This window comes from Magnolia sinica, chromosome 17, assembly GCF_029962835.1.
Source record: "Magnolia sinica isolate HGM2019 chromosome 17, MsV1, whole genome shotgun sequence".
Classification (NCBI taxonomy): Eukaryota; Viridiplantae; Streptophyta; class Magnoliopsida; order Magnoliales; family Magnoliaceae; genus Magnolia; species Magnolia sinica.
The window spans coordinates 22,686,955-22,713,215 of record NC_080589.1 but is presented as its reverse complement, the minus strand read 5'-3'; the positions used below and the strand labels follow the sequence as shown (position 1 = coordinate 22,713,215).

General features: G+C 36.9%; 1 protein-coding gene across 10 annotated transcripts in view; it reads left to right on the top strand.

Moving 5' to 3' along the window:
• LOC131231488 (mitochondrial Rho GTPase 1-like) overlaps nucleotides 1–26,261 on the top strand; it is a 145,523-nt gene that overhangs the window by 92,704 nt on the left and 26,558 nt on the right. For 9 of the 10 annotated variants that reach the window (XR_009164387.1, XR_009164386.1, XR_009164385.1 and 6 more), the window contains exons 9-12: nucleotides 18,940–19,038; nucleotides 19,246–19,457; nucleotides 19,708–19,777; nucleotides 23,753–23,868. Coding sequence is in view for 7 of the 10 variants with exons in the window: in XM_058227700.1 (XP_058083683.1) it covers nucleotides 18,940–19,038; nucleotides 19,246–19,457; nucleotides 19,708–19,777; nucleotides 23,753–23,868 (497 nt within the window). In the remaining 3 variants the exon portion in view is untranslated. The remainder of the gene's footprint in view (nucleotides 1–18,939; nucleotides 19,039–19,245; nucleotides 19,458–19,707; nucleotides 19,778–23,752; nucleotides 23,869–26,261) is intronic. The other variant, XM_058227701.1, reaches the window with a different exon arrangement.

Sequence of the window (26,261 nt, the reverse complement as noted above, 5' to 3'; positions counted from 1 at the left end):
AATCGAAGCTTTTTTTACCAGGTCTTGAAATGAGTCTTGGAGAAGCCGCATGCGTTGGAATCTGAAAGGCTTTGGGAAAGTCTACTGCTGTGCTGGAAAGGGGAGGAGAAGAGCATGGTCCAAGTTGAGTCTGGGCAGATGGGCCACCTAGAAAGAGGGAAAAGTGTCCATCCATAGGTTGTTGCAGCATGCTCAATCGAGTCTGGCCCAGATCCTAGCTTGGCCATTACGGTTATTACACCACATGAATTTGTTGCCTCCAACATCGATCAAACCAGCTCTGTTCAGCCCATCTGAGAATTCGGCAGTGCTGAGGGAAGCAAGAGGAGTGGTTCCTCTCCTCTCAGAGGAGTTGGGTACCACGTTGAAGTCTCCTGCCACCAGCCAAGGGATTAAGCAGCCCGTCACCAAGAGAGCAAGTTGGTCCCATAATAGCCTGCGAAGGGAGCTAGAGCATTTTGCATACACGAAAGAAGCATAAACTAGTGACGGTCTGCCCAGAAATCCTAAAGCCATCGTTATCATTTGGTTCGATGAAGCGACCAAATTGATGGACAAGGAAGAGGAATGGAAGATCCACTCTTTTCCTCCTTGGTCAACATTGGAGAGAGAGGAATGGTAGCCAAGTTTGAGCCCAATACGAACCCGCTTATTGTCCTTGAGCATCGGTTCCAGTATATCAAAGATGGTCGGCCTGAGCTGGTTTGAAAGACATTTCGGAGTTCTGATGGTGGCAGAGTTCCCAACTCCACGAGCGTTCTAGATGAGAATGTCATCCATTAAAGGGCTTCTCGATTATCGTACCCCTTCGTTTCAGTTTTCTGAGCATCCCATTCCAACCTGTATGGGATTTACCGTCACCTGAAAACATGTTATGGCTGTCTCGGACCTGATCTGACAGCAGCTTCCTGTTCTTAATTCTTCTTCGGTACTAGCGGTGTTTGGGGCTTTGCTTTATCTCTACTGCCCCCTCTTCACGGGAGAGAATTCCAAGGAAAGGCACTTCAACCTAATCCAACAGGGGGAGACTGGGAGTAATTGATGCCTTAGGTAGTCCGGAAGCTAGGACTGATCCATCTGCTTGGACAATGATTGAAGGAGAGTGTTGCCTGAGTGCAAACATAGGGGCTGTAGATGAATTGGGGGGAGGGGGAATTTTCTTTGGGCTTTGGGAGAGCCAAGGAAGAGCGTCTGAGCTTAGAGAGGGCGGAGTGGCCTTTGGTTTGCTCAGGGGGTGAATGGGAACAGGCAGCAGGTTATGGAAGAAAGGGGAGAGATCAACACAAATCCAAGCATCTCCGAAAGCCCCTTTCCTCCCAGGAGATCCGATTGGGTAGGAATTCCCTGCCATGGTATCGTCATCTTCCAAAGATTCTTCAAAGGATTTCCCAATTTTTAGAGGTTTGTGGCCTTCCGAGAGAGCTCTATGGACTCCTTTGCAAAGGTTTGGTAGCTTGGAGATCGGAAAGCGAAAATGTTCCATGTAATGTGTTTCAGGGATGCCAAAATCTGAAGTGGGGACCTCTGAGTAACCAAGCTTGGGCGTAGCCGACTGAGTTTCCAAATGGGCATCTTCCCTAGTCCTTGGATGGGGGGTCCCATGGGAGAGTGTAGGACGCTACCACAAACACTCAGGATAGGGGATTACTGATGGGGTTTGGGTTGTAATCCAGAGCACGAAAGGGGCAATGAATAGTGGGGGATTCATTGGCATTTTCATAAACAGTTGGAAGGTGAAAATTCCTGATAGTGACTGGGGAATATCCACAAACATCTAGCATGGTGGATATTTGAGTTGGAGCTGCGACTGGGCTGGTAGGATTATGCAGGCAAGCATATGGAGGTGGGGCTATAGGGGGGCCTATAGGGTGGCGTGCAGCTTCCGGGGGCGGTGGGGCTGGGCGGTGAAAAACCCTCTCAACACATTGTCTAGTGGAGGTTTGTGGGGCTCTGGGAAGGTCTTGGTGATTCCCAATCGGAGGCGAATGAGAGGAATCCAACATGCCCCAAATTGAGTATTCTTTGTTGGCCACAACCAAATTTTGAACCTTTTGAATGTCTGCGCTCGATTGGAGGATGGCCTTTATTCTAGCTCCAATTTGAACGAGGCCAAGGGCAGAGCATCTCTCGATTTCCAGGACTTTTCCAAAAGTTGTTCCCAAACTAGTGAAGACCAATTCGAGCCATGCATGAGCAGGGATCCCGAACAGAGAGATCCAGACACCTTCCTCAGTTATGTCCCTTCGTGGGCTCCATGCCTCGACTTTGGAGATGCCCATCCTTGTATGTAAGGAAGAGTCTGAGTAGAAAGATATGAGTTCCATCCTGGTTTTGAAGAAGAGGAATCTATCCGGAGCTATTCGGGTGATATCGATAGCAGAGGCAACATACATGGAATCAGACAGAGTCTGAAAGAGGCGGATAAGAGAGATGTCTTCGTTCTTAGCTTGGGCCGCCATCATCGTCAAAATGAATTCATATAATTTAAAATTGTAACAAGACATCCATGAAAACACAAGTAATACATTTAAAAGTAGAAAATTAGAAATATACTTGTGAATGATGTGTTTGGCTGTGGCTTAAACCCATATAGAGTTGTGCGATGGCTCAAAATCATCATCTCCATCTCAAAGGTGCTGGGCATTGTCTCATTATCTCACAGAGTAGAATTGTACCAGTGAAGATAATCTCTAACATAAAGCTAGTTCTTCTCCGATTTGAACCAGTACGCCATCCGTGGGTACTGCATAATCGTCACAGTTTGTGGCTGATTTGGATTTGAGGTAGGTACATATGAAGCTCCTAAATATCCATACTACTGCCTTTATCCATACTATGGATATCTCTGCCCGTATGTAGACATGAACTCCCAACCGTAGTTGACAAACGATGTGCCATAACTGTTGGAGTTGCTTGTCACATCCACCAGATTTGTATCCTATCTATCCTTTGGCACAAAAATAGAGTTGCACTCATGTGTTTGTCATCCATACCTATATTGTGACTCTGGTCCAGAACTAGAGCTATCCCGCCGTGTCCGTGTCCCAGACTAGAGCCACCCGCTTATCACGAATACTTGTGTCCCTCATTCACTATGCTAATAGCTCCTTAAGATTAGTTTGCTTTTGGATCTATTTCTTCTTATGTAGACGCCGACACTCGTATGCCTAATTATAGATAAGGCAGGGTTGTGGTTCTCCTGTACGAGAACCATGGTTGGGGTCCTTGGTGGTGTGATTAAAATCGCTCCCCAGTGAATGGACTATGAGGCCTTTGACTCAGAGGCCGAGGCTTGTTGTCACCGTCACCATGCCCATTGCCATCATCACCATCATCATCGTCGTCACCATCATCGTCACCGCCGTTGTCATCATCATCATTGACATTATTATCATTATCACCAGACACATCACCCGCATCGCTATCCATATTGCCCTGAGTATTGGAGAGGGTTTGGTTGTTGCGTCCCACGTGACAGTGATTGCCACTGGTCGCCCTCCAGACTCTTCGATGTGTTGAAAGCTTCGGGAGGAGATCTAGCTTTCTGTACATGAGCATCAACATCGATCCCTTGTCAGGAAATTCAGTATCGGTTACGTATTGGCCGACCCCGTTAAGTGATACAAGGTCGAAATGGGCACCCCCCAACCCCCCACCCCATGATTTTGTAGCTGTAACGGTCATAAAACGGTTAGTTTTTTTTTTTTTTGCTTTTCTTTTTAAGCTTCGGTTTTTCACTTTTTTATTTTTATTTTTATACTTCTTTCTTCCAAACTCTTTCTGAATCATTCTATTGCAATTTTCGACCACCCTTGGCTTGAAATTAAGGATAAAAACAACTTATATTAAGGATTTTCTTGATTTGAAGCTCCATGGGCCATTTTTCCGAAATTCCTCAAAAATAGGTATTTATACTTTTTATTCAATTTGTTGTTGTTTAATGGTAGAATATGATGTGTTAATCATAATAAAATATATTAATGTCCATTTAACAGATTATTGTTGTGATTTTATATTTTTCTTATAATTTTTTCTATTTACACACTATTTTCGGCCTTTTTGTTTTTTAAAAAATTCGAAAAATCAATTTTTATTTAATGTGTTGTTGTTTTAATGATAGAATATGATGTGTTAATCATAGTTGAACATTAATCCATTTTATAGATTATTGTTATGATTTTATATATATATATATATATATATATATATATTTCTATTTACGCACTATTTTTAGCCATTTTTTTTAAAAAACATTTGAAAAATCAATTTTTATTTAATGTGTTGTTGTTTTAATGATAGAATATGATGTGTTAATCATGGTAGAACATAATAATGTCCATTTTACAGATTATTGTTGTGATTTTATATTTTTTTTCTATTTATGCACTATTTTCGGCCATTTTTTAATCCAAAAATCATTTTTTATTGAATGTGCTGCTTTTTAAATGGTAGAATATGATGTGTTAATCGTAGTATAACATATTAATGTCCATTTTACAGATTATTTTTGTGATTATATATATATATATATATATATTTTCGAATTAGTGACTTAATGCTTTTATTTTTCTTATATTGGATAGGTTTTGGAGCTTTTTAGGGTTTAGAACATAAAATCATTTTTATTGATTTGATTCTTATAACTATATATAAATTTAGAATAGCGAGTAGACTCACAATTTCACATAGACATAGGTCATATCTAATCTACCTAAGGAAATGTCTGGGTCTGGCCAACTAGTGAGGATATTGGATGGCAACATTGCCAGAGGTTTGGTGGTACTAGGCACCAAATGAAGTGCAACTATTGTGATAAACTAGTAGTTGGTGGAATTACGCGTCTCAAACAACATTTGGCACATCAAAAGGGTCAAATTGCGGTATGTAATAGAGTATCGAAAGAGATAATGATTTTAATGCAAGCCAGTCTGGATGAGTCGAAGGGTAAACGTACTACTGGACAAAAGAAGAAAGATGAGATTTTGGATGCGGCTCGACAGGAAGTGTTTGGTTCTGAATATATGGGCGTTTGTGATGAAGATATTATTGATTCTGACGAAGATTTAGATCGGGAATTAACTATAGTTAGGAGAGAGAGCTCGCACCTAGCTTGTGAAGAGGAAGAACGTTGCCGCATGTTTGGCGCGAGTAGGTCAATGAGTGATACCGGGGGGGGATGGGGAGTGCAAAATATATGGCTGTTTGTGATGAAGATATAATTGATTCTGCAAGTGAGGGCAGGGGGTAGGTTTGGTGGGTTACGACGTATGGTTGGGAGCCGACGAGAGGCATCTTCATGTGATGCCCCTATACATTTGGATGAAGAAGTAAATGAGCCTAGAAGACCCTCTATTGATCCAATCCTGTTTAGGAAAGAATCAACTAAACAAAAGAAGATAAAGCAAATGTAGAGCAGAACTTCCGTTGAGAAGTTAGGTAGGGTAGCAGCAAAGTTATTTATACATGCCAACATATATCCTAACGTGGTCAATTCTCTATATTGGCAGGTGGTAATTGATGCAACAACAGAAGCAAGTGAAGGAATTAAAGCTCCCATGGCTAGGGATATTAGTGGGAAATGTACAGATGCAGAGAATGCGGATGTGAAAGCATATGTGGCTACCTTTAAACCTGTATGGCAGGCCAGATGATGCACGATCATGTGCAATGGCTGAACTGGCCCAACCAGACGCAGCATGATCAACTTCATGGTGTACTACCACTTGGGAACTATATACCACAAGTCAATTGATGCCTCAGCCGTAACAAAAAATTCTGATTATATTACTGGACTATTGGATAAAGTTGTGGATGAAATTGGAGAGGAGAATGTAGTGCAGATTGTGACCAAGGTGTCCCATATCGGTTATGTATCGGCCAATATGTAACGGTAACGGCCAATAACAGACCCGTAACGGTCAGAAAATGGTCATTTTTTTATTTTTATTTTTTTGCTTTTTAAGGTTTGTTTTTTCACTTTTTTTTTTTTTTTTTTAAACTTCTTTCTTCCAAGCTCTTCCTAAATCATTCTATTGCTATTTTCGACCACTCTTAGCTTGATATTACAGATAAAAACAACTTATATTAATGATTTTCTTAATTCGAAGCTCCGTGAGCCATTTTCCAGAAATTCCTCAAAAATAGTTTTTATAATTTTTATTTAATGTTTTGCTGTTTTAATGGTAGAATATGATGTGTTAATCATAATAGAAGATATTAATGTCCATTTTACAGATTGTTGTTGTCATTTTATATTTTTTTTTTATAATTTTTTTCTATTTACGCATTATTTTCGACCATTTTTTATTCAAAAAATCATTTTTTATTGAATGTTTTGCTGTTTTAATAATAAAATATGATGTGTTAATCATAGTAGAACATGTTAATGTCCATTTTACAGATTGTTGTTGTCATTTTATATATATTTATATTTTTTTCTATTTACGCACTATTTTTGGCCCCTTTTTTTTAAAATTCGAAAAATCAATTTTTATTCAATGTTTTACTGTTTGAATAGTAGAATATGATGTGTTAATTATATTAGAACATGTTAATGTCCATTTTACAGATTGTTGTTTACATTTTATATTTTTTTTAATAATTTTTTTTCTATTTACACACTATTTTTGGCTTTTATTTAAAAAGTCAAAAAATTATTTTTTTTGTTGAATGTTTTGCTGTTTTAATAGTAGAATATGATGCGTTAATCATAGTAGAACATGTTAATGTCCATTTTACAGATTGTTATTGTCATTTTATATTTTTTTATAATTTTTTTCTATTTACGCACTATTTTCGGCCTTTTTTTAAAAAAATTTGAAAAATCATTTTTTTATTGAATGTTTTGCTGTTATAATAATAGAATATGGTGTGTTAATCATACTAGAACATGTTAATGTCCATTTTACAGATTGTTGTTGTCATTTTATATTTTTTTTATAATTTTTTTCTATTTACGCACTATTTTCGGCCTTTTTAAAAAAAATAATTCGAAGAATCATTTTTTATTGAATGTTTTGCTATTTTAATAGTAGAATATGATGTGTTAATCATACTAGAACATGTTAATGTCCATTTTACAGATTGTTGTTGTCATTTTATATTTTTTTATAATTTTTTTCTATTTACGCACTATTTTTGGCCTTTTTAAAAAAAAAATTCGAAAAATCATTTTTTATTGAATGTTTTGCTGTTTTAATAGTAGAATATAATGTGTTAATCATGGTAGAACATGAATGTCCATTTTACAGATTGTTGTTATCATTTTATATTTTTTAATAATTTTTTTCTATTTACGCACTATTTTTGGCTTTTTTTTTTTTTTTAAAATTCGAAAAATCATTTTTTTATTGAATGTTTTACTATTTGAATAGTAGAATATGATGTGTTAATCATAGTAGAACATGTTAATGTCTATTTTACAGATTGTTGTTGTCATTTTATATTTTTTTTTATATTTTTTCTCTATTTACTCACTATTTTCGGCCTTTTTTTTTTTTAAAATTCGAAAAATCATTTTTTTATTGAATGTTTTGCTATTTTAATAGTAGAATATGATATGTTAATCATAGTAGAACATGTTAATGTCCACTTTACAAATTGTTGTTGCCATTTTATATTTTTTTTATAATTTTTTTCTATTTACACACTATTTTCGGCCTTTTTTTTTAAAATTCGAAAAATCATTTTTTATTGAATGTTTTTCTATTTTAATAGTAGAATATGATGTGTTAATCATAGTAGAACATGTTAATGTCCATTTTACAGATTGTTGTTGTCATTTTATATTTTTTTTATAATTTTTTCTATTTACACACTATTTTCGGCCTTTTTTTTAAATTCGAAAAATCATTTTTTTTATTGAATGTTTTGCTGTTTTAATAGTAGAATATGATGTGTTAATCATAGTAGAACATGTTAATGTCCATTTTACAGGTTGTTGTCATTTTATATTTTTTTATAATTTTTTTCTATTTACGCACTATTTTCGGCCTTTTTTTTAAAAAAATTCGAAAAATCATTTTTTATTGAATGTTTTTCTATTTTAATAGTAGAATATGGTGTGTTAATCATAGTAGAACATGTTAATGTCCATTTTACAGATTGTTGTTGTCATTTTATATTTTTTTATAATTTTTTCTATTTACACACTATTTTTGGCCCTTTTTTTTAAAAAATTCAAAAAATCATTTTTTTATTGAATGTTTTGCTGTTTTAATAGTAGAATATGATGTATTGATCATAGTAGAACATGTTAATGTCCATTTTATAGATTGTTGTTGTCATTTTCTATTTTTTTATAATTTTTTTCTATTTACGCACTATTTTCGGACTTTTAAATTTATCTTTTTTCGAAGAATCATTTTTTATTGAATGTTTTGCTATTTTAATAGTAGAATATGATGTGTTAATCATACTAGAACATGTTAATGTCCATTTTACAGATTGTTGTTGTCATTTTATATTTTTTTATAATTTTTTTCTATTTACGCACTATTTTCGGCCTTTTTTTTTTCTTTTTAAATTCGCAAAATCATTTTTTATTAAATTTTTTGCTATTTTAATAGTATAATATGATGTGTTAATCATAGTACAACATGTTAATGTTCATTTTACAGATTGTTGTTATCATTTTATATTTTTTTATTATTTTTTTCTATTAACACACTATTTTCGGCCCAATTTTTTTTTTTTTTTTTTTAAATTCGAAAAATCATTTTTTATTGAATGTTTTGTTGTTTTAATGGTAGAATATGATGTGTTAATCATAGTATAACATGTTAATGGCCATTTTACAGGTTATTGTCATCATTTTATATTTTTTTATAATTTTTTTCTATTTTTGCACTATTTTCGGCCCTTTTAAAAAAAATAAAATTGATAAATCATTTTTTATTAAATGTTTTGCTATTTTAATGGTAGAATATGATGTGTTAATCATAGTAGAACATGTTAATGTCCATTTTACAAATTGTTGTTGTCATTTTATATTTTTTTTATATTTTCGAATTAGTGATTTTATGTTTATATTTTCTTATATTGGACAGGTTTTGGAGCTTCTTAGGGTTTAGAATATAAAATCATTTTTGTTGATTAGATTCTGAAAACTGTATATAAATTTAGAATAATGAGTAGACTCGCAAGTCACAATCTCATATAGACATAGGTCATATCTAATTTATATCTAGTATCTACGTAAGGAAATGTTTGGGTCTAGCTTTAGAGCCTGACTTGGTTTTGCAAATAAAGGCGTTGAATTAATTAGACACATTTGGAAATCGCCAGGGTAGCTTTGGAGATGCTCTTGCACAGCATGCAATATCTAAGTTGCAACCGACCGAATGGTGGATTAATTTCGGAGAGAGTACGAAGGCTCTCCAAAAAATTGCAGTAAAAGTTTTGAGCCAGACAACATCTTCCTCTCGCTGCGAAAGGAATTGGAGTTGTTTTGCGCTTATTCATTCAAAGAATAAGAATAGATTGTAGACTAGGACATTGGATAGACTTGTCCACAATATAAAGCTAAGAATGCGACGACATCATAGGAGCATTACAGCCGTCGATGACACAGACTACTGTCTAATAAACTTGGACAATATTTATGATGAGGACGTCCCGCTTCTACCTTGGAAACAAGGGAAAAGAAAATTGAAGGGGATAGTGAAGAATTAGAAATTGATGACCCATTAATACGCACAACGCAATAAGAGAGTCGTGCAGATGTGTTGGACCCAATAAGAGGGGCAATTTTTATGCCAAGTACAACTCAAGATCAATGAAAGAGTACGAGCAGTGATAGCGTGACCGTGTCGGATGATGGTGATGATGACCCCCCTGTCCCTGGTGCTTGCAGTTCGGGTGTTGCTCAGCACACTATACAGCTATCTACAGATCGCAATGTCAATGAACATCGACAAGGTAGTACACGAGGTTGGACTTATGAGTGTACCAAGTCACGATACAGCCAGCAGGAGGGTAGGTCTAGTGGTGCACCGGGTCCGGGAGGTCCGGAACATCAGCAGGCTCATGGTTCTGGTTATTATGATGGATATTATTATGGTCAATTGGATTATGATTATGGTTATATTGAGCCTGTTCCATCACATTCATGTTGGAGTAGTCCTCCCGATCCATATTCATATGATTATAGATATCTAGATCCAAATTCAAGTTACTCATCACAGCAGACACACTCTCAATCTCAAGATTCTCAACAGCCAGAGTATGGGCACCAATATGGCAATTCGACGGGCACCGGTGGATATCCTTACTCGGGGTCGGAGTCGTTGCCTAATCAGGAGCAGTCTTCATCTGGTTTCGTTGATCTAGTATTTCCTTCTGTAATCGAATATTATGGATATGCAACACCTCCACCTATTGGACAGCCATAGCCTGATGATGACGATGATGTGGAGGTCGAGCAACCACAAAAAACAGATTTTCATTTTGATGGTGACTTGTGATTGTAAGTATATATTTGTTTTAAGGTAAGTATTTGCAGCAGACAACTCACAGCAGTATTATTGCAAGAAGCCAAGCACACACTTGACACTGCCGAACTTGTATTTAAAATAGCTCCCCTGACAACTAATTAAGTAATCCTTAATTAAGTTGCAGGGGAGTATATTAGACACTAATGTTTTTTTAAAATATTCTTGACTTAAGGATGACAGATCACAGGATAGGAATCATAGTCACAGCCACAGGTATGAAAAATAATTGCAAACACCTACACATAAGATATTTTCATATTACATTCATTCTAATATATCTATATTGATAGTAGATAGAAAATTAAATATATGAGTTTTGCAGTCAAATCCATGTTGTTTGGTTCATAAATTCATCAGATAGTCTGATACAACTTCTCACCAAAGAGTGGACCGTTACACCACCATAAATATGTTCCAATTTATAAATGAATGCATATTTGGAATGCTTAGAATATTTTGGATTTAATCCATATTTTTTGGTAAAAATAAAATAAAAACTGCACCGTTACGCCCTCGTATCGCCGTTACACCCCCGTATTCGTATCAGTATCGGAGGACACTGTTACGCCAACTGATATCGATACGGGATACCTTGATTGTGACATAATGAAGCATCATATAAGCTTGCAGGACATAAGTTGATGAAAAAGAGACCACATATTTTTTGGTCATCATGTGTTGCCCATTGTATTGATCTTATATTAGAAGATATTGGGAAGAAGAATGTTAAGAAAATGGTCGAAAGGGCAAGAGAAGTGATGACGTTTATTTACAACCATAATCAAGTAGTCACAATAATGAGGAAGTTCACAAAAGGACGAGAGTTGTTGAGGCTCGACTGGATTCGAAACAAACTTTATAACATTAGAGAGTTTATACTAGCATAGGGGAGAGTTGAGTGAGATGTTCGCTTCCCGAGATTGGCTTAACACGAAACATGGGCAGAAGACATCAGGGACACCGGTTGAAGTTGCGAACACCACGTGGGACAATAAATATTGGAAAAGGGTCAAGTCGATCCTAAAGATGATGGAGTTACTAATGAGGGTACTCTGTCTTGTTGAAACCGACGAAACACCTACCACGGGCTTCCCATACGATGTCATGGATAAGGCAAAGTTGGCAATTCAACGTGATTGTAGAAGCTGGGAGTCTTATTGGAGGATGATCGACAAGAGATGGACAAGACAACTCCATCACGATCTTCATGCAGCAGGTTACTGCCTAAATCCTAGGTATATATATGCCCAATCATTTGTTGCGGATAATGAAGTTTGTGTCGGGCTAAAGAATGTGATAAAGAAATTAGAGTGACTTAGATATGCAAATAAAGACGTTGAATGAATCAAATACATTTGAAAATCGCCTGAGTAGCTTTGGAAATGCTCTTGCACAACATGCAGTATCTAGGTTGCAACCGGCCGAATGGTGGATGAATTTTGGAGAGAGTACGAAGGCTCTTCAAAAAATTGCAGTAAAAGTTTTGAGCCAGACAACATCTTCTAGCTGCGAAAGGAATTGGAGTTGTTTTACACTTATTCATTCAATGAATAGGAATAGATTGCAGATTAAGACGTTGGATAAACTTGTCTTCATGCACTACATTATGAAGCTAAGAATGCGATGACATCATAGGAGCATTACAGCCGCCGATAACACAGACTATTGTGCAATAAACTTGGACAATATTTATGATGAGAATGACCCGCTTCTACCTTGGTTGGAAATAAGGGAAAAGCAAATTAAAGAGGATAGTGAAGAATTGAAAATTGATGACTCACTAATACGCAAAGCACAACTAGAGAGTCGTGCAACTGTGTTGGACCAAGAAAGAGGGGCAACTTTTATGCCCAGTATGGCTCAAGATCAACAGAAGAGTATGAGTAGTGGTAGCGTGATTGTGTCGGATGATGGTGATGATGACGCCCCTGCCCCTGGTGCTGACACTTCTGGTGTTGCTCAGTACACCATACAGCCGTCTACAGATCGTAATGCCGATGAACATCGACAAGGTAGTACACGAGGTCAGACTTATAAGTGTACCGAGTAACAATACTGCCAGCAAGAGGATAGGTCTAGTGGTGCACCGGGTCTGGGAGATCTGAAACATCAGCAGACTCATGGTCCTGGTTATTATGATGAATATTCTTATGGCCAATTGGATTATGAGTATAGTTATACTGAGCTTGTTCTATCACATTCATGTTGGAGTAGTCTTCCCGATCTATATCCATATGATTATAGTCATAAATATCCAGATCCAAATCCAAGTTACTCATCACAAACACACTCTCAATGTCAAGATTCTCAACAGCTTGAGTACGGGCACCAGTATGGCTATTCGACGGGCACTGGTGGATATCCTTACTCAGGGTCGGAGTCGTTGCCTGGTCACGATCAGTCATCCTCTGGTTTCCTTGATCTAGTATTTCCTTCTGGCACTGGATACTATGGATATGTAGCACTTCCACCTATTGGACAGCCTCAGCCTGATGATGACGATGATGATCATGTGGAGGTCGAGCAACCACAAAAATGCAAATTTTCATTTTGGTGGTGACTTGTGTATTTTATTACAGTAATTGTAAGTATATATTTGTATTAAGGTAAGTATTTGCAACAGTATTATTGGCATTGTAGGCTCACACTTGACACTGCCAAACTTGTATTCAAAATAGCTCTCCTGACAACTAATCAAGTAATCCTTAATCAAGTTGCAGGAGGGTATATCAGACACTACTAATTTTTTAAAATAATATTCTTGACTTGAGGATGACAGGTCACAGGACAGGAATCATAGTTACAGCCATAGGAACAGGATAGGAGGAGAAGTTTTTGACATGTTGAAGAGTGAAGACTTTAAAATAGAATGAACATTGTAATTTATGTAAGTCTGGAGTCTCTGGACTCACTCTAGTATAGAGTCATAGACTCTAGAGTAGAGACACTCCTCCTCAGGTATGTTAAATTGTTAATAACTTGATATAGAATAAATTATGAAAAATAATAGAATAAATTATGAAAAATAATTGCAAACACCTACACATGTAAGACATTTTGATATTACATTCATTCTAATATATCTATCATTGATAGTAGATAGAAAATTAAATATATGAGTTTTGCAGTCATATCCAGGTTGTCTGGTTCATAAATTCATTAGATAGTTCGATAAAACTTCTCACCAAAGAGTGGACCATTACACCACCATAAATATGTTCCAATTTATAAATGAACGCATATTTGGAATACTTAGAATATTCCGGATTTAATCCATATTTTCTCATTTTTTTTTTGGCAAAAATAAAAAATAAAATTGCACTGTTACGGGCCGTTACGCCCCCGTATCCGTATAGGTAACGGTGGGCACCGTTACGCCCACCGATACCGATACGCGATACCTTGCTTGTGACGCTGCCTTCTTTGCTGCATGTGACTCTGGTCGTCCATCTGATGTGTCTAAGACATCTGACTTAACCCACTCATAAAGTGGGTGTTAATGGCATTTAGCATTAATTTTGAGTGTAAAGGTTCTGATGAATGTAGAGAGAGTAAAGTGTGGAACATGCTTATCTTATTACCAAAGTTGGCTTTCCTCGACCAATTGGGGAATAGCTTCTTATAAACCTCATGCATAGCCTTCTTCAAGCTATTGTCTTCAAAGAGTCTATGGTTGTAGTGGTACTAGAGATTCAAGAATTATGTTGAAACCCAACATGCACATATTCACACATTGGTATAAGAAAAGAGTCATACATGCTATGCAAATAACTCAAAGTATTGAAGCAAATAGAAAATTAAATATAAATCATGTAAATACTTATCGGACTGATGAAGTGGGTGGGCAAGAGTCGTTTCCTAGCAGTCATCAATTATTGCATGCACTCATTTATATACATTGGGGTGCCTTGATGGATTCTTCCATTAACCGCATGGACTCAAACAAGGATCTCATCGATGGATGTTTCATTCTCCACCGTCCTTAACACCGTAAATATGGGCTCCAAAATACCTACCACACTACGCATGTGTTCCTAAAAGGCATTGCTGAATACAAACTCATCAATCCTCCCGCTCTTATTCCAATCCGCATATTCCCTAGAGTCGTAAAGCTCTTGCAACCCTCCTTGTGTTTTAGAAGGCTATTTAGGGCAATGTAATTTGTGGCAAACCATGTTGCCCCAGGCTGCTCTATATCCCCACCACACCTCTCACGCATCTTGGCCATTAACTAGTTGTAGTTGTAGATGAAATTTGTAATCAAGTGAGCATTGGTAATCATAGCCTTCATCGAAGGCCTATTTCCTATCGCCTTTAGCATGAGATCTATACAATGGGATGCGAACGGGGTTTGATACAAGGAATACTTCTTCATAACTCCTTCCCACCTTCACAAATGTGCTCTCATTGTTTGTAACGAACTGCATGATGTTCTTCTTCCCAACGTTTCTCATAGCATCATGCATTAGCCCATAGATGTAATCTGAGATTTTGATCTTATTACTGGCATTTATGGACTTTTAGAACATCGTCTACTTCATGTAATAGACCGTAAAATTTATGACCAACATCCTCATCGGTCTGGTCCACCTGTCACACATCATAGTGCAACCGTACATCTACCATGATGGTCGAAACTCGTCGACGTAACGTTACATGTTAGCATACTCTTCATCTGAATAATTGCCTATTATCTCATATGGCGTGGGTGGCACCACACCCTCACCCTCATGCTGCACTTCTATGATCATATTTTTGAAGTGCAAGTTGATCGCTGCCTTCATTGGTATGTGATCATAAGTAAAAAAAATTTGCAATGAACTTCCCCAATTTCCTCATCTATCCGTCATTAAACATTTGCTTCAATTTCTTTTGCATTCCTCGCCTCTTTGTACATCCTCGTATTTAAAGGTAGATTCGACACCTGCATGCTATTGCTGCGGCTCAACCCCCTTAACCCCCCTTCTACTCCCTCCCTCCCTCCCTCCCTCCCTCCACTCCTTCGACTAGTACTCCCCCTCCAACTCTTTTACTACCACCCCTTGCTCTCTGTGCTCCCTGCTCGACCCCCCACACCAACCTTCTTCACATACCCCTCAAAAGTGGGTCTACTTGCCTCCCACCGCCTCCCCTAATCCCTTTCCTGCTCATCCCGTAAAGGCTCCTTGTAGGTCCATTTAAGATTAGGATCCTCCACATCCAAATCCACTACATCTTTGAGACTGTGCGTTGACCGCCCTAACTCGTCCCTAATCTCCATCTCCCGTGTAGAACGTTTGTCTCTGATCTTCACACCATTTTTCAACACTTTATTTATCTATGCTTTCACATTCATACATTTTGTGCAATCTAAAACATTTCAATACCCTCCTACAAAGTGTTCTTCTAAGTGGGTTACCCCTCCACTCTTCATTACATGGCTACACAAATTGTACTGGGAACCTAATTGATTATTGGGAAGAGGGGTCTCATAATGCCATCTAATGTTAGGCTCTCCCTTTTTCTCCCGACACGTTCTACTTGTAAAAGGATGTTAAGCAAACCACAATGTTGGCATATGCAGTGTACCACAATCATAATTATTAATGGAATTTAACCACCAACCAAAATGAATTTTTGGAAAAAAAATAAAAATAAATTAACATATTGTAATTATTTTTAATTAAAAATTAATTATAATTTTCAAAAGATCCCTAATCTAGCAATAATGTGTAGATGAAGTTACATACATATTTGGACACTAAGATTGCAATTGATTTGAGAAAATTTGGGGGAATTTCGAATTTTTCATTTTCCACAATTTTCCATAAATCGTCCCATCTTTCCCCTAAATCCTAAAATTAAAGTGTATGTGATGATGATTGCATCAAACACTCTTAAATATTTTGAAATTGGGGCCAATTTACTGCTGATAGAGGTGGAATTTCGAAAAAAAAAAAAAATTGTTAACATTTTTGATTAATTTTTTTTCGGAAAATCCTCAAATTACCAAGAATCACCATATTAGGTTTGATACATGTTTGATGTTGTGTTTGGACACAGATTGCATCTGATTGGAAGAAATTATTTGAAATTTCCCCCAAATCTGCCTACCCACCCTCAAATTCCAAAATTAGAGTGTATTTGATGATGATTTCATCAAACACTTCACTGAAATCAGGGCCAATTAACTGTTGATAGAAGTGTAATTTTGAAAATAAAATAAAATTAAACATTTTTTTTTCTAAGTCCCCAAATTACCAAGAGTTGCCATATCAGGTTTGATACATATTTGATTTTATGTCTAGACACTAAGATTGCAACCAATTTGGGAGAAATTGGGGAAATTTTGATTTTTCTCCCCAATTTCCCCCAAATCGGCCACTTGCTCTAAATCTTGAAATTGAAACTTCAAATCCTTAATTTTTCATGCATAACATGAAGAATCGTGCATTTGTAACTATTTCTTATTGTTTACCAATGTTTGAATTATCTCTGATATTATCTTTTTCTCCAGCTTAGCGATATCGATAACACTGGTAGCGATACCGATAACGCTGGTAGTATCGAAAATTTCAGGTATTAGCAATGTATCACTTAGTATCACTAACGTATCAATATCGCCAATGTAATCGCCAATATTTTCAACTACGTAAATTCTGGGCGTCGCTTGTATTGCCAATGCATCAATATCGCCAATATTTTTTACCATGTAAAATCTAGGTAATGCTTGTATCGTAAGTGTGTCGACGATATTTCAATAACATTGCCCACATATTGATATCATCGAAAGTTTGTTTATTAGAAAAAATTTTATTTCATTTTTTTTCATGGGTACATGGTTCTATGTAGTGTTCAATTTGTCATTGATAATGTTGATAATATCTCAATATTATTGATATCGCAACATGCGCGATATTGAGACCACGATCTTTTGTTTCTTTTCCAATTGTTGATGATTTCTTTCATGAAATATCATGTGTTGTTGATATTTTGCAATATCGACATATGGAAGGTCGGATGGTTAAATAGGCCGGATGAGATGGTTGGACTGATTTCTTAGAACAACACATGCTTTTAAGGTCCCATTAAATGGAAACTTGTTATGTATGCATTCTTTTTGTGTGTGTGTGTGTGTGTGTGTGTATATATATATATATATATATATATATAATTTCTAAATATGCAAATATGTACATTTTAACATCTCCTAAAGTTTTGCTGAAAATTCCACTGTTTTTTCCTATGTTTCCCCACATTTCTAGTTATCTACGATATTATTGGCGATATCGATATTGTTTCCGTATCCCCAGCCAGTGAAACTTGTAGCGATACCCATACTTCGAACACTGCTGAATACAACCTAAAAACACGAGAAAAATACGAATCAAAACTCAAAAGTACTCACCGTATTGGAACCAGCCCCATGAAGCCTCCAATCACAATTTCTCCCAAATGTGGAAGTTTTCCTTCCAACAATCTATCATAGACTGGCTGAAATCAATATAGAATGATATGGAAAAAGGGATTTTGGAAATTAAAGACTTCTTTTTTTTTTTTGGATTTTTTGAGAAGGGGGTGCGCTGCCTTGGATAACTGTGTGATATCGGTGATGTATTGATGCCAATGTCGATATATTGCAAAAATATAAAGGGGCACGTGCAATATTTTTGATATATTGTGATATCGCATGATATTATCTGCGACACCAGTTATTTTAGATATTACAGTAGGATGTCCTATTACCAACTTGCGATAATCAATATATCGGCTGATATCGGTGATACTGAAAACATGGGTTGTACAAACATTAGGACTAACATCTAAAGTGGGCACTCTACAAGTCTACATTTGTTGATGGTATCTTCTAGTTGTTGCTTGACTAAAAATTATTAGTTTAAGAGTCCATTATTATTTTGCCATAGATGCAGCAATGGTTCAAGAAATAAAGCCCATATCCATGCGTAATCCCACCCAGGTCAGTCATCATTGAAAGGGATTCTAAGGTTGCGCTAAGTTGGCTCACTTCAGGCACCTGCCCATGGGGTCTGGTGAATATAGTTGAGGAAGCAATTGATTTATGCGAGCTCTTGACCTCTCTATACTACGTGTGGATCATTCAGCCAATGCTGTGGCTGACCGTTTGGCTAGAGAAGGGTTGGAAAGTGATCACTGTGAATATTGTTGAGAGGCATTAAGATGGAATCTAGTAAGGAATGTTTGTGATACTGACCTTTAAAAAAAAAAAAAAAACAGAGGCTGTGTCATGTGTGTGGCCCTTTTTTTCCAATAAAATTATTTCATTCATGAAAGGCCTCAGATGACTCCTAAATAGTGGCATTTTATGGCCTTTTACTTTTTTCTAGCAACAGGCTTTCCTTGGCTCCATTGTGTGTCTTGTAATTTTCCACATACTTGAATGCAATTCTTAGGTTCTGTTTGTGGAAAATAACTTAGATTCTGACAGGACCTGATGATGTGGAGCCTACGATTCCATGTCACCTTGAAAGAAGAGACCTGGTCTGATACTGTTTGGAAAGCATTGAAATCAATAAGGAACCTGCTGGTGTGTAGTCATGGTCATGGATCCCTTCACGGGCTTTGATTGTTTGATGACCTGACATCCAATTCAATAAAGTCTTGTTTTGACATAGTTTGGACTTTGATTGTTGATGACCTGATATCCAATTCAATAAAGTTTTGACTTGACATAGTTGTGTTCTATTCAAGCTACCTGCGCATTTCAGACCTGAGAACATGCCTGTGTTTGCAGTGGACCCTTATGACACTAGTAGAGCCAGCTAGCAGTTTAGCAAATTTGATCTACATTGGATACAGTGGGGATCCGGCTTCCGCATTCCATATAACTAGGAGGCGTCGTTTAGATTGCAAGCGGCAACAGTCACAGAGAAATGTTTTACAGTGCTATGTATTTGGACCTAAAAATGCTGGAAAGTCCGCACTGTTGAATGCACTTATTGGAAGGTACTGCACCCTCCGAACTTGCTACCTTCAGAACTTGTTGTCTGAGTCAGTACAGTAATCTCAATTTAATTCGAATCTGATTGATGAGGTCATTTGAATCAACTTGTTTAAACATCTCTGTTTATAGCCATTCATACATATTATTGTCATATCTTTCAAACTGTCTTCCTTAAAATGCACCTGTTATGATAGTTTCTGCGTTTCTCATTAATCAACCTTGACTGGTTGTAATTGCTGGATCCAACTGCAGGCCTTTCTCAGAAAAATATACTGCAACCACCAGCGAGCGTTTTGCAGTAAATGTTGTTGAGCTACCAGGGGTAGGTATTATTTTAAGAAGTATGTACTTGTTACCTGGTGGGAATTTTGATCTCTCTCTCACACTATAGAGACTGAAGTGTTATCCCTCTCCAAAATTTTGTGTTTTAATATTCTGATGTTGTTGCTGGTTATAGAAATCTTTTAGCTATTTATGCTCCTTCGTGGAAATAAGTTCAGTCCATCTTGCTTTTGATGTTCGTGAAACTTGCATGTTCTAATTGACTAGTGCTGTTATGACTCTAAACTTGAGGTTCCTCATTTGGTGCACATTGCACCAGAGGTCTTTATTATTGGCTGCAAAAAACCCGGATGTGTGATGCAAGTAACGCTGGGCTAGCTTGTCCTGACTACATCCCAGTTTGGGTTTGGGCCGAGCTTAAAGGCCCAAGGGTTGCGCCTGCTGAGATTCCTGGCTTGCCTGGGATTTCAATCTGTTGTAAGGGTTTGATCTGATTATTTCTATAGTGGGCAAAGATGGTGGTCCATGAAAGGCCTTGAGCTCACATGTTGGGTTGGGTTTTGATATGGACCCTGATCTCTTTGTTTAGATCTGGCACGCTTAATCGTCGTCATCATCTAAGCTCTATCACAACTAATTAGGGTTGGCTACATAATTCTGTTCCACCATTCCACTTTGCTCCAAAATTTAACCCTGGCTGCCCACCTGATGCAACCCTCCATCTGGGCTTGGAACCAGCTATGAGAGCTCAAAATTTCTATCAGAGTCCATGTCTGATAAGCAAATTGGATTAAGCCTTTGATTATTCTCTCTTCACAATACACACTTCAAGTTGAAGATTGTATTTGACAAAAAACAAGGGCATTCAAACTCTTTTGCTCGAGTCTATTTCTCTTTCTTTTTGAATGCATCTGCGGGAAAAAAATATTTCCTTGTTAGTAAAGTATACAATTAAGTATATTATACAATGAGAATCATGGAATCAGTTGAATAATTTTCGCCAGCTCAAATGTGCTCTAGTTGTGTTCAGAACCAGTAGCACCACACGTTAGACTCAAAATACAAAATGCCAACCTTTGCAATGCTGCACAATGATCTCTGTAACTCACCTACCATAAACCCATAAAGATTAAAGTAAATCACTTGAAAATCAAATAGACATTTGAGTAGTAAACAAAATAATGACACATATTACTTGCTTCTTTAGTCTTTCTTGTTTATTTTGCAACATCTCTTCCAAAAAAAAAGAAGCCAAAAGCCTTCTTAAACTTGTCCATTTGCTCATGTATAGACCAGGTGCCATGAATCTAGGACCATTCTTTTGATACAATTTGCTAGGCCCATCTTTATTTCCGAATCCTCGTGAAATTTATTGTTATGTTGAAATTTTCAAATTTAGAAAGTAAGCCACTGCATGCAAGGTGTGGCACACTTCAGCTGAGCCCATTTGTGAGGGTGGTGCAACAGTCCATGTTTTGGACCATTCATTTGAGTTTTTCTAATTGTGATTTCTCTGGGAGAAAAATCGACCTGATTGGATAGTATTATCTGTTCAGTGACCTGAAAATTGATGGCAGAAGAGAATAACTGGCAATGGTGTCCAGTGTGAAAGGTCTACCAATTAGATGGTAGGGTTGTTCAATCCATGTGATTTGCAAATGGTGGTCGATGGTAGGATATCCAGTTTATGATCTGGTTCATGTACTTCTGCCATGAGCAATGCACCAAATAAGGCGTCACACTGCATTTGAGTCTTTTTCCCCCAATAACTTCGCTGTCAAAGTCCAATTTGTTCATTTATTATCGTCATCACAATCTGGTGTTTAGTTGGTAAAAGGAACCTTCATTTAAACATTTTGAGGTGTCCTGATACTTCTCTCATTTATTTATAATAATGTTCACTTTTTATATGCATTTTTGCCTTGTTGGTCATTTGGGAACCCTCCTCTCAGGTTGTTACTCTAGATGAAATTATCTTTGGTTTCGTGCCTTCTAAAGTAGAAACTGACGGCATGTATTTTTCTTCGAAGTTAACATTATTCATGAGCTACACCCTTCTTTAAACATAGAAAAATGTTAATACCATGCTCAATCCTTATCTTCACGGATTATAGTGGTTTAAGTCCTGCTGACACGAATTGCTCAGATTTTGAATTCTAGGAATGAGTTCTCGAGAGTTCATATATTACATTCTGTCTTAGCAGAAGACGAGTGCTTTTTTGTTGTAATATGCTCAATTATCATCAATGATGGTTAAGAAAACAGCAAACAAATGGTTGATGTGGGTTCCACACAAGCCGAATTGAAATGCAACAAAGGGGTTCTAGAGGCATTGCACTGGTAGGTTTCAAATACAATTGCAGGAAACGTGAATGTGGATATGTGGGTTCCACACAAGCTGAATTGAATTGCAACAAAGGGCTTCTAGAGGCATTGCACCAGTAGGTTTTGAATAAAATCGCAGGAAACATGAATACACTACTAAAAAAATTCTTATTCAATTATCATCTTCATCACTGACTCCTATGCATGGCCCTTGGGCCTTTATAAAGTTCTCTACAATATCTACACCATTCTAGAAAGAATATCATCTGACTTTTCTGTCTTCCTTATACCTCATTGGTCCGTGTAGTTGTCTAATTCTACTTAAGTTGCCATAAAAGATGGATTGTGAATGAAGAAACTTAGAAACTGCCGTTAAGGAATCAAAAGCTAATTATCCTCTTGATATGTCAGCCATATGAGGCTTTGTATGCAACTGAATGGGCTGTATGTGCTGTACAGTTGGTTTACAACCCTCAAAACCTTCAGGAAATGTACGACTTAAAACATCACCTGATTGGACAAGTGGGCACAAAATCCAATTGGATTCTTTATAAAAGTGGACCTATGACACTTTTGATCAATGTTGTCGAATCGCATATGTGATCATGTGTGATCGCATATGCCTATGTGCATATGTGATCGCATATATATATATATATATATATATATATATATATATATATATTAGGGAAAAATTCAAAAAAATGTAAAAAAATATAAGAAACTGAGGAGAACTTTTCTAAGTTAATAGATAACTAATTTTACACATTTAAAATATATATATATATATATATATATATATATATATATATATATATATATATATATAATAATTTTAAAAAAAAATATAAGAAACTGAGGAGAACTTTTCTAAGTTAATAGATAACTAATTTTACACATTTAAAATACATTTGAGAGAGATAAAATCAATTAAATAATGAATTAAACATCAAGTCATCCACATTTAACAATATAGTTAACAAGAAGTAACAACAAAATCAACAAGCTATTTATTTATTATGGTAGAAAATCAACAAGATATCTTCCTTGAAACTTAAAAGTGCTTGAATCTTGATCTTCCAACTTCCAAGAGAGAGGGAATGTAAGAGAGAGAGAGAGAGAGAGAGAGAGAGAGAGAGAGAGATTAAGATCACTTGGAAGTAGGAAATACAAGAGACAGGGAGATTAAGACCACTTGTAATTAAGAAACGTAAGAGAAAAATAGAGTAAGAGAGTTTTGGAGTTAGAATATTGCAAATGGAGGAGATTTGGAAGCCTTTTTATAGGCAAAATATTATTTTTTTTGCAAAAAAATAAAAATAAAAATTCAATGTGCCATGGCTAATATGCGATCGCATACATTGCATATGCGATCACATATTTTCACATATGCAACATATGCGATCGCATATGCCATGATCGCATATGCGATCTACATATGGATATGGGCATATGCAATTGCACATGACAACAATGCTTGTGATCAAGTGGGGTCTATTTTGGCTCTATCCTTTGATAGACATGTCATATCAAAATTGGACAGCTTGTGATATCCAATGTTGGACCATGATTGATGCCTCAAATGGTCTTGCATCATCTTTTTTTTATTCTTAGCCCATATATTAGTTTCATTCTTTTACCATTTAATGTGCCTTTCATTAAATATATGATTTTTTTCTTGTCCGTGAAGGGTAGTAAGAAGAAGACCCTTGTAATGCGTGAGGTACCCGAAGATGGAGTTAAAAAGCTATTGTCTAGTAAAGAGTCCTTGGCAGCTTGTGACATAGCAGTATTTGTCTACGACAGGTATTTGTTGAGCAGCTCATTTGTTCTTGTCTAATTGTCTCTGACTTTTCCAAATATGTTCTTTCTATTTTATGTTCTGTGGATTCTTTTATGCAAGGAAGTATTGTGTTTATGAAAATTATTAAGTCTCTCTCTCTCTCTCTCTCTCTCTCTCTCTCTCTCTCTCTCTCTCAATCCCAATAATCTTCAAAGCATAAATGGTCTTTTCTTTGTTAACGACACTTTGAAGCTTCGTTGGATATTAAATGTGTTCACTTTGAGTACTCTAGATTTCTTTTGATAATTTTTGAGGAATCAAAGTTTTGGCTAGATTTTTTATTGTTTTCTCCCATATTTCAAAAGACAAAAAAATAAAGGTTTGCAAGTTGTCGCCTCATCTTACAAATAGAAGATGAACCTACCCATAAATCATAATGGATCATGCACCAGGTCTCAATACTTGTGGGCCGCGCAACGCACGTGGGCCTCACTTGCACAAATCCCAAGGTTGTCCTATCAATCAACCCATCACCACTCCCCCCATTAGTCAAAGCAACCCATGCCCTTGCCATGCAACCCATGCCTTACCTATGATAAGCCATTCCTCTCCTCCCTCTTCCCATTCTACCCCTCCATCTTTTCCTAATCCCCTCTATATTCTAAAAGTTCTACCACAACTCCCTGAATCCCTCTCATTTCCACACATTTCCTAGCAAGAGAGTGGAGGAAGATTAAGAGAAAGAAAGAGATAGAGTAGGGAGAGATTAAGAAAGAAAGAGAGAAAAGAAAGAAAGATTAGAGAGAAAATTAGAGAGATGGTTTGAGAAAAAAGAGAGCTTGAGAAGAATTAGGGAGAGATATAGAGGTTAAAGAGAGAAACGAAAAGAGATTAGAAGATATTAGGAGTGGAGAGGAGTTTGTGGATTGTCCGATCATTGATCCGAAACGATTCAACCGTTCATCCGACGTTGCAAGTGCATTGGAGGATAAAAACCATTTGTTTCCTTTGTGTTATCCCATTTTGGTGGGCCCACTAGGGTGGGACCTACCTTGATCATGAATGGAGTGTATGGTGGACCCCATAGTGGCGGGGGGGCCACCCTGATGGCTGGATCTCTTCCCTTGCTTTTCTTTCCCTTTCCTTTCTTTTCTCCTTCTTTTCCTTTAAGTTTATGCCACGCATGCTTGAACCCTTCCAAGGGCTACTGTGACCACTCGTGGGTCCCACCATAATGCGTATGTTTCATCCATGCCATCCATCCATTTTGCCAACTCAATTTTACTATTGGGCCCAAAGTTCAAGCCGATCCAGATCTTAGGTGATCCATACAATAGGGAATTATGGGGTGTAAATTTGATTGTTTTCGAATCCCCTGGATATGAAAACCCTTGGATCTCTTAGGTGATCCATCATCTTTCGCATACTCTGATATCTGTATTCTTGTCATATGCATTGTGCACACGCACACGCACACTCTACTAAGCTTCGTAGGAGGCTTATGTGTGTTTGTTTACGCTACAGGTGATGCTAGGGCGTATCAGCAACATTGAGCCCAGAGCATGAGCTTTTGAGTTCTTGGTTATATTTTGTATTTCCCTTTCCAGCATTGTACTCCAAAATTATATTAGTGGATATGTGGTGATGATGATATTTTGTGACTTTGGTACACTTATAGTTATACTCATTTATAAATAAAATTCACCCCGAAAATCCTCCTTTTAGGATCTCAGGATCGGAACCTAGCGTATGAGAGCTGGGAGCTAGAATGGGGTACTACAAAGGTTATTGGCACTAAATTCGGCGGCCGAGAATTTAGTGAGCCCGGTTCCCAAGTTCGGGGCATGACACAATCTATTATTAGGGAGAAAATCTTTGTTGCAATGTGCGCAAGGGAAATTTTGGAAGTAAATATTTTATTCTTAAGAAGAATCCGTAGAGCGCATTCTGAATTCACCATTAAGCCAAACCTCCATCATGGAAAAAAATCGGAGAAAATCACAGAGCGGTTTCATGGTTTCGCGTTAACAAATAACACTTAATGCGGAACCCCTTATGGGTTCCACGTTTATTGATTTTTTTTTTTTCAAGTGTTAACAAACAAGCCCTAAGTTTTAGCAAACAAGCCCCAAGCCCCCTCCTACAAATATCCACTTTTCGTTTGGAATTCCTTGCTTTTGTCCATCCATATCCTACCGACACTCTCTTGATTCCGTCCTCTAACTCTACCTGCGGCGCATATGCACTAAAAGCATTGATTCCCCCCTATAAAATCCTTTCAGTTTCTTCACATCTACAACTTTATCCTTTTAAGTCTTTATTGTTTCCTAACATCTACAACTTTATCCTTTGAAGTCTTTATCTACCACTCCCTATTTTTATATCCCAAAATTTGTATCTTTGAATTTCTCTAGTT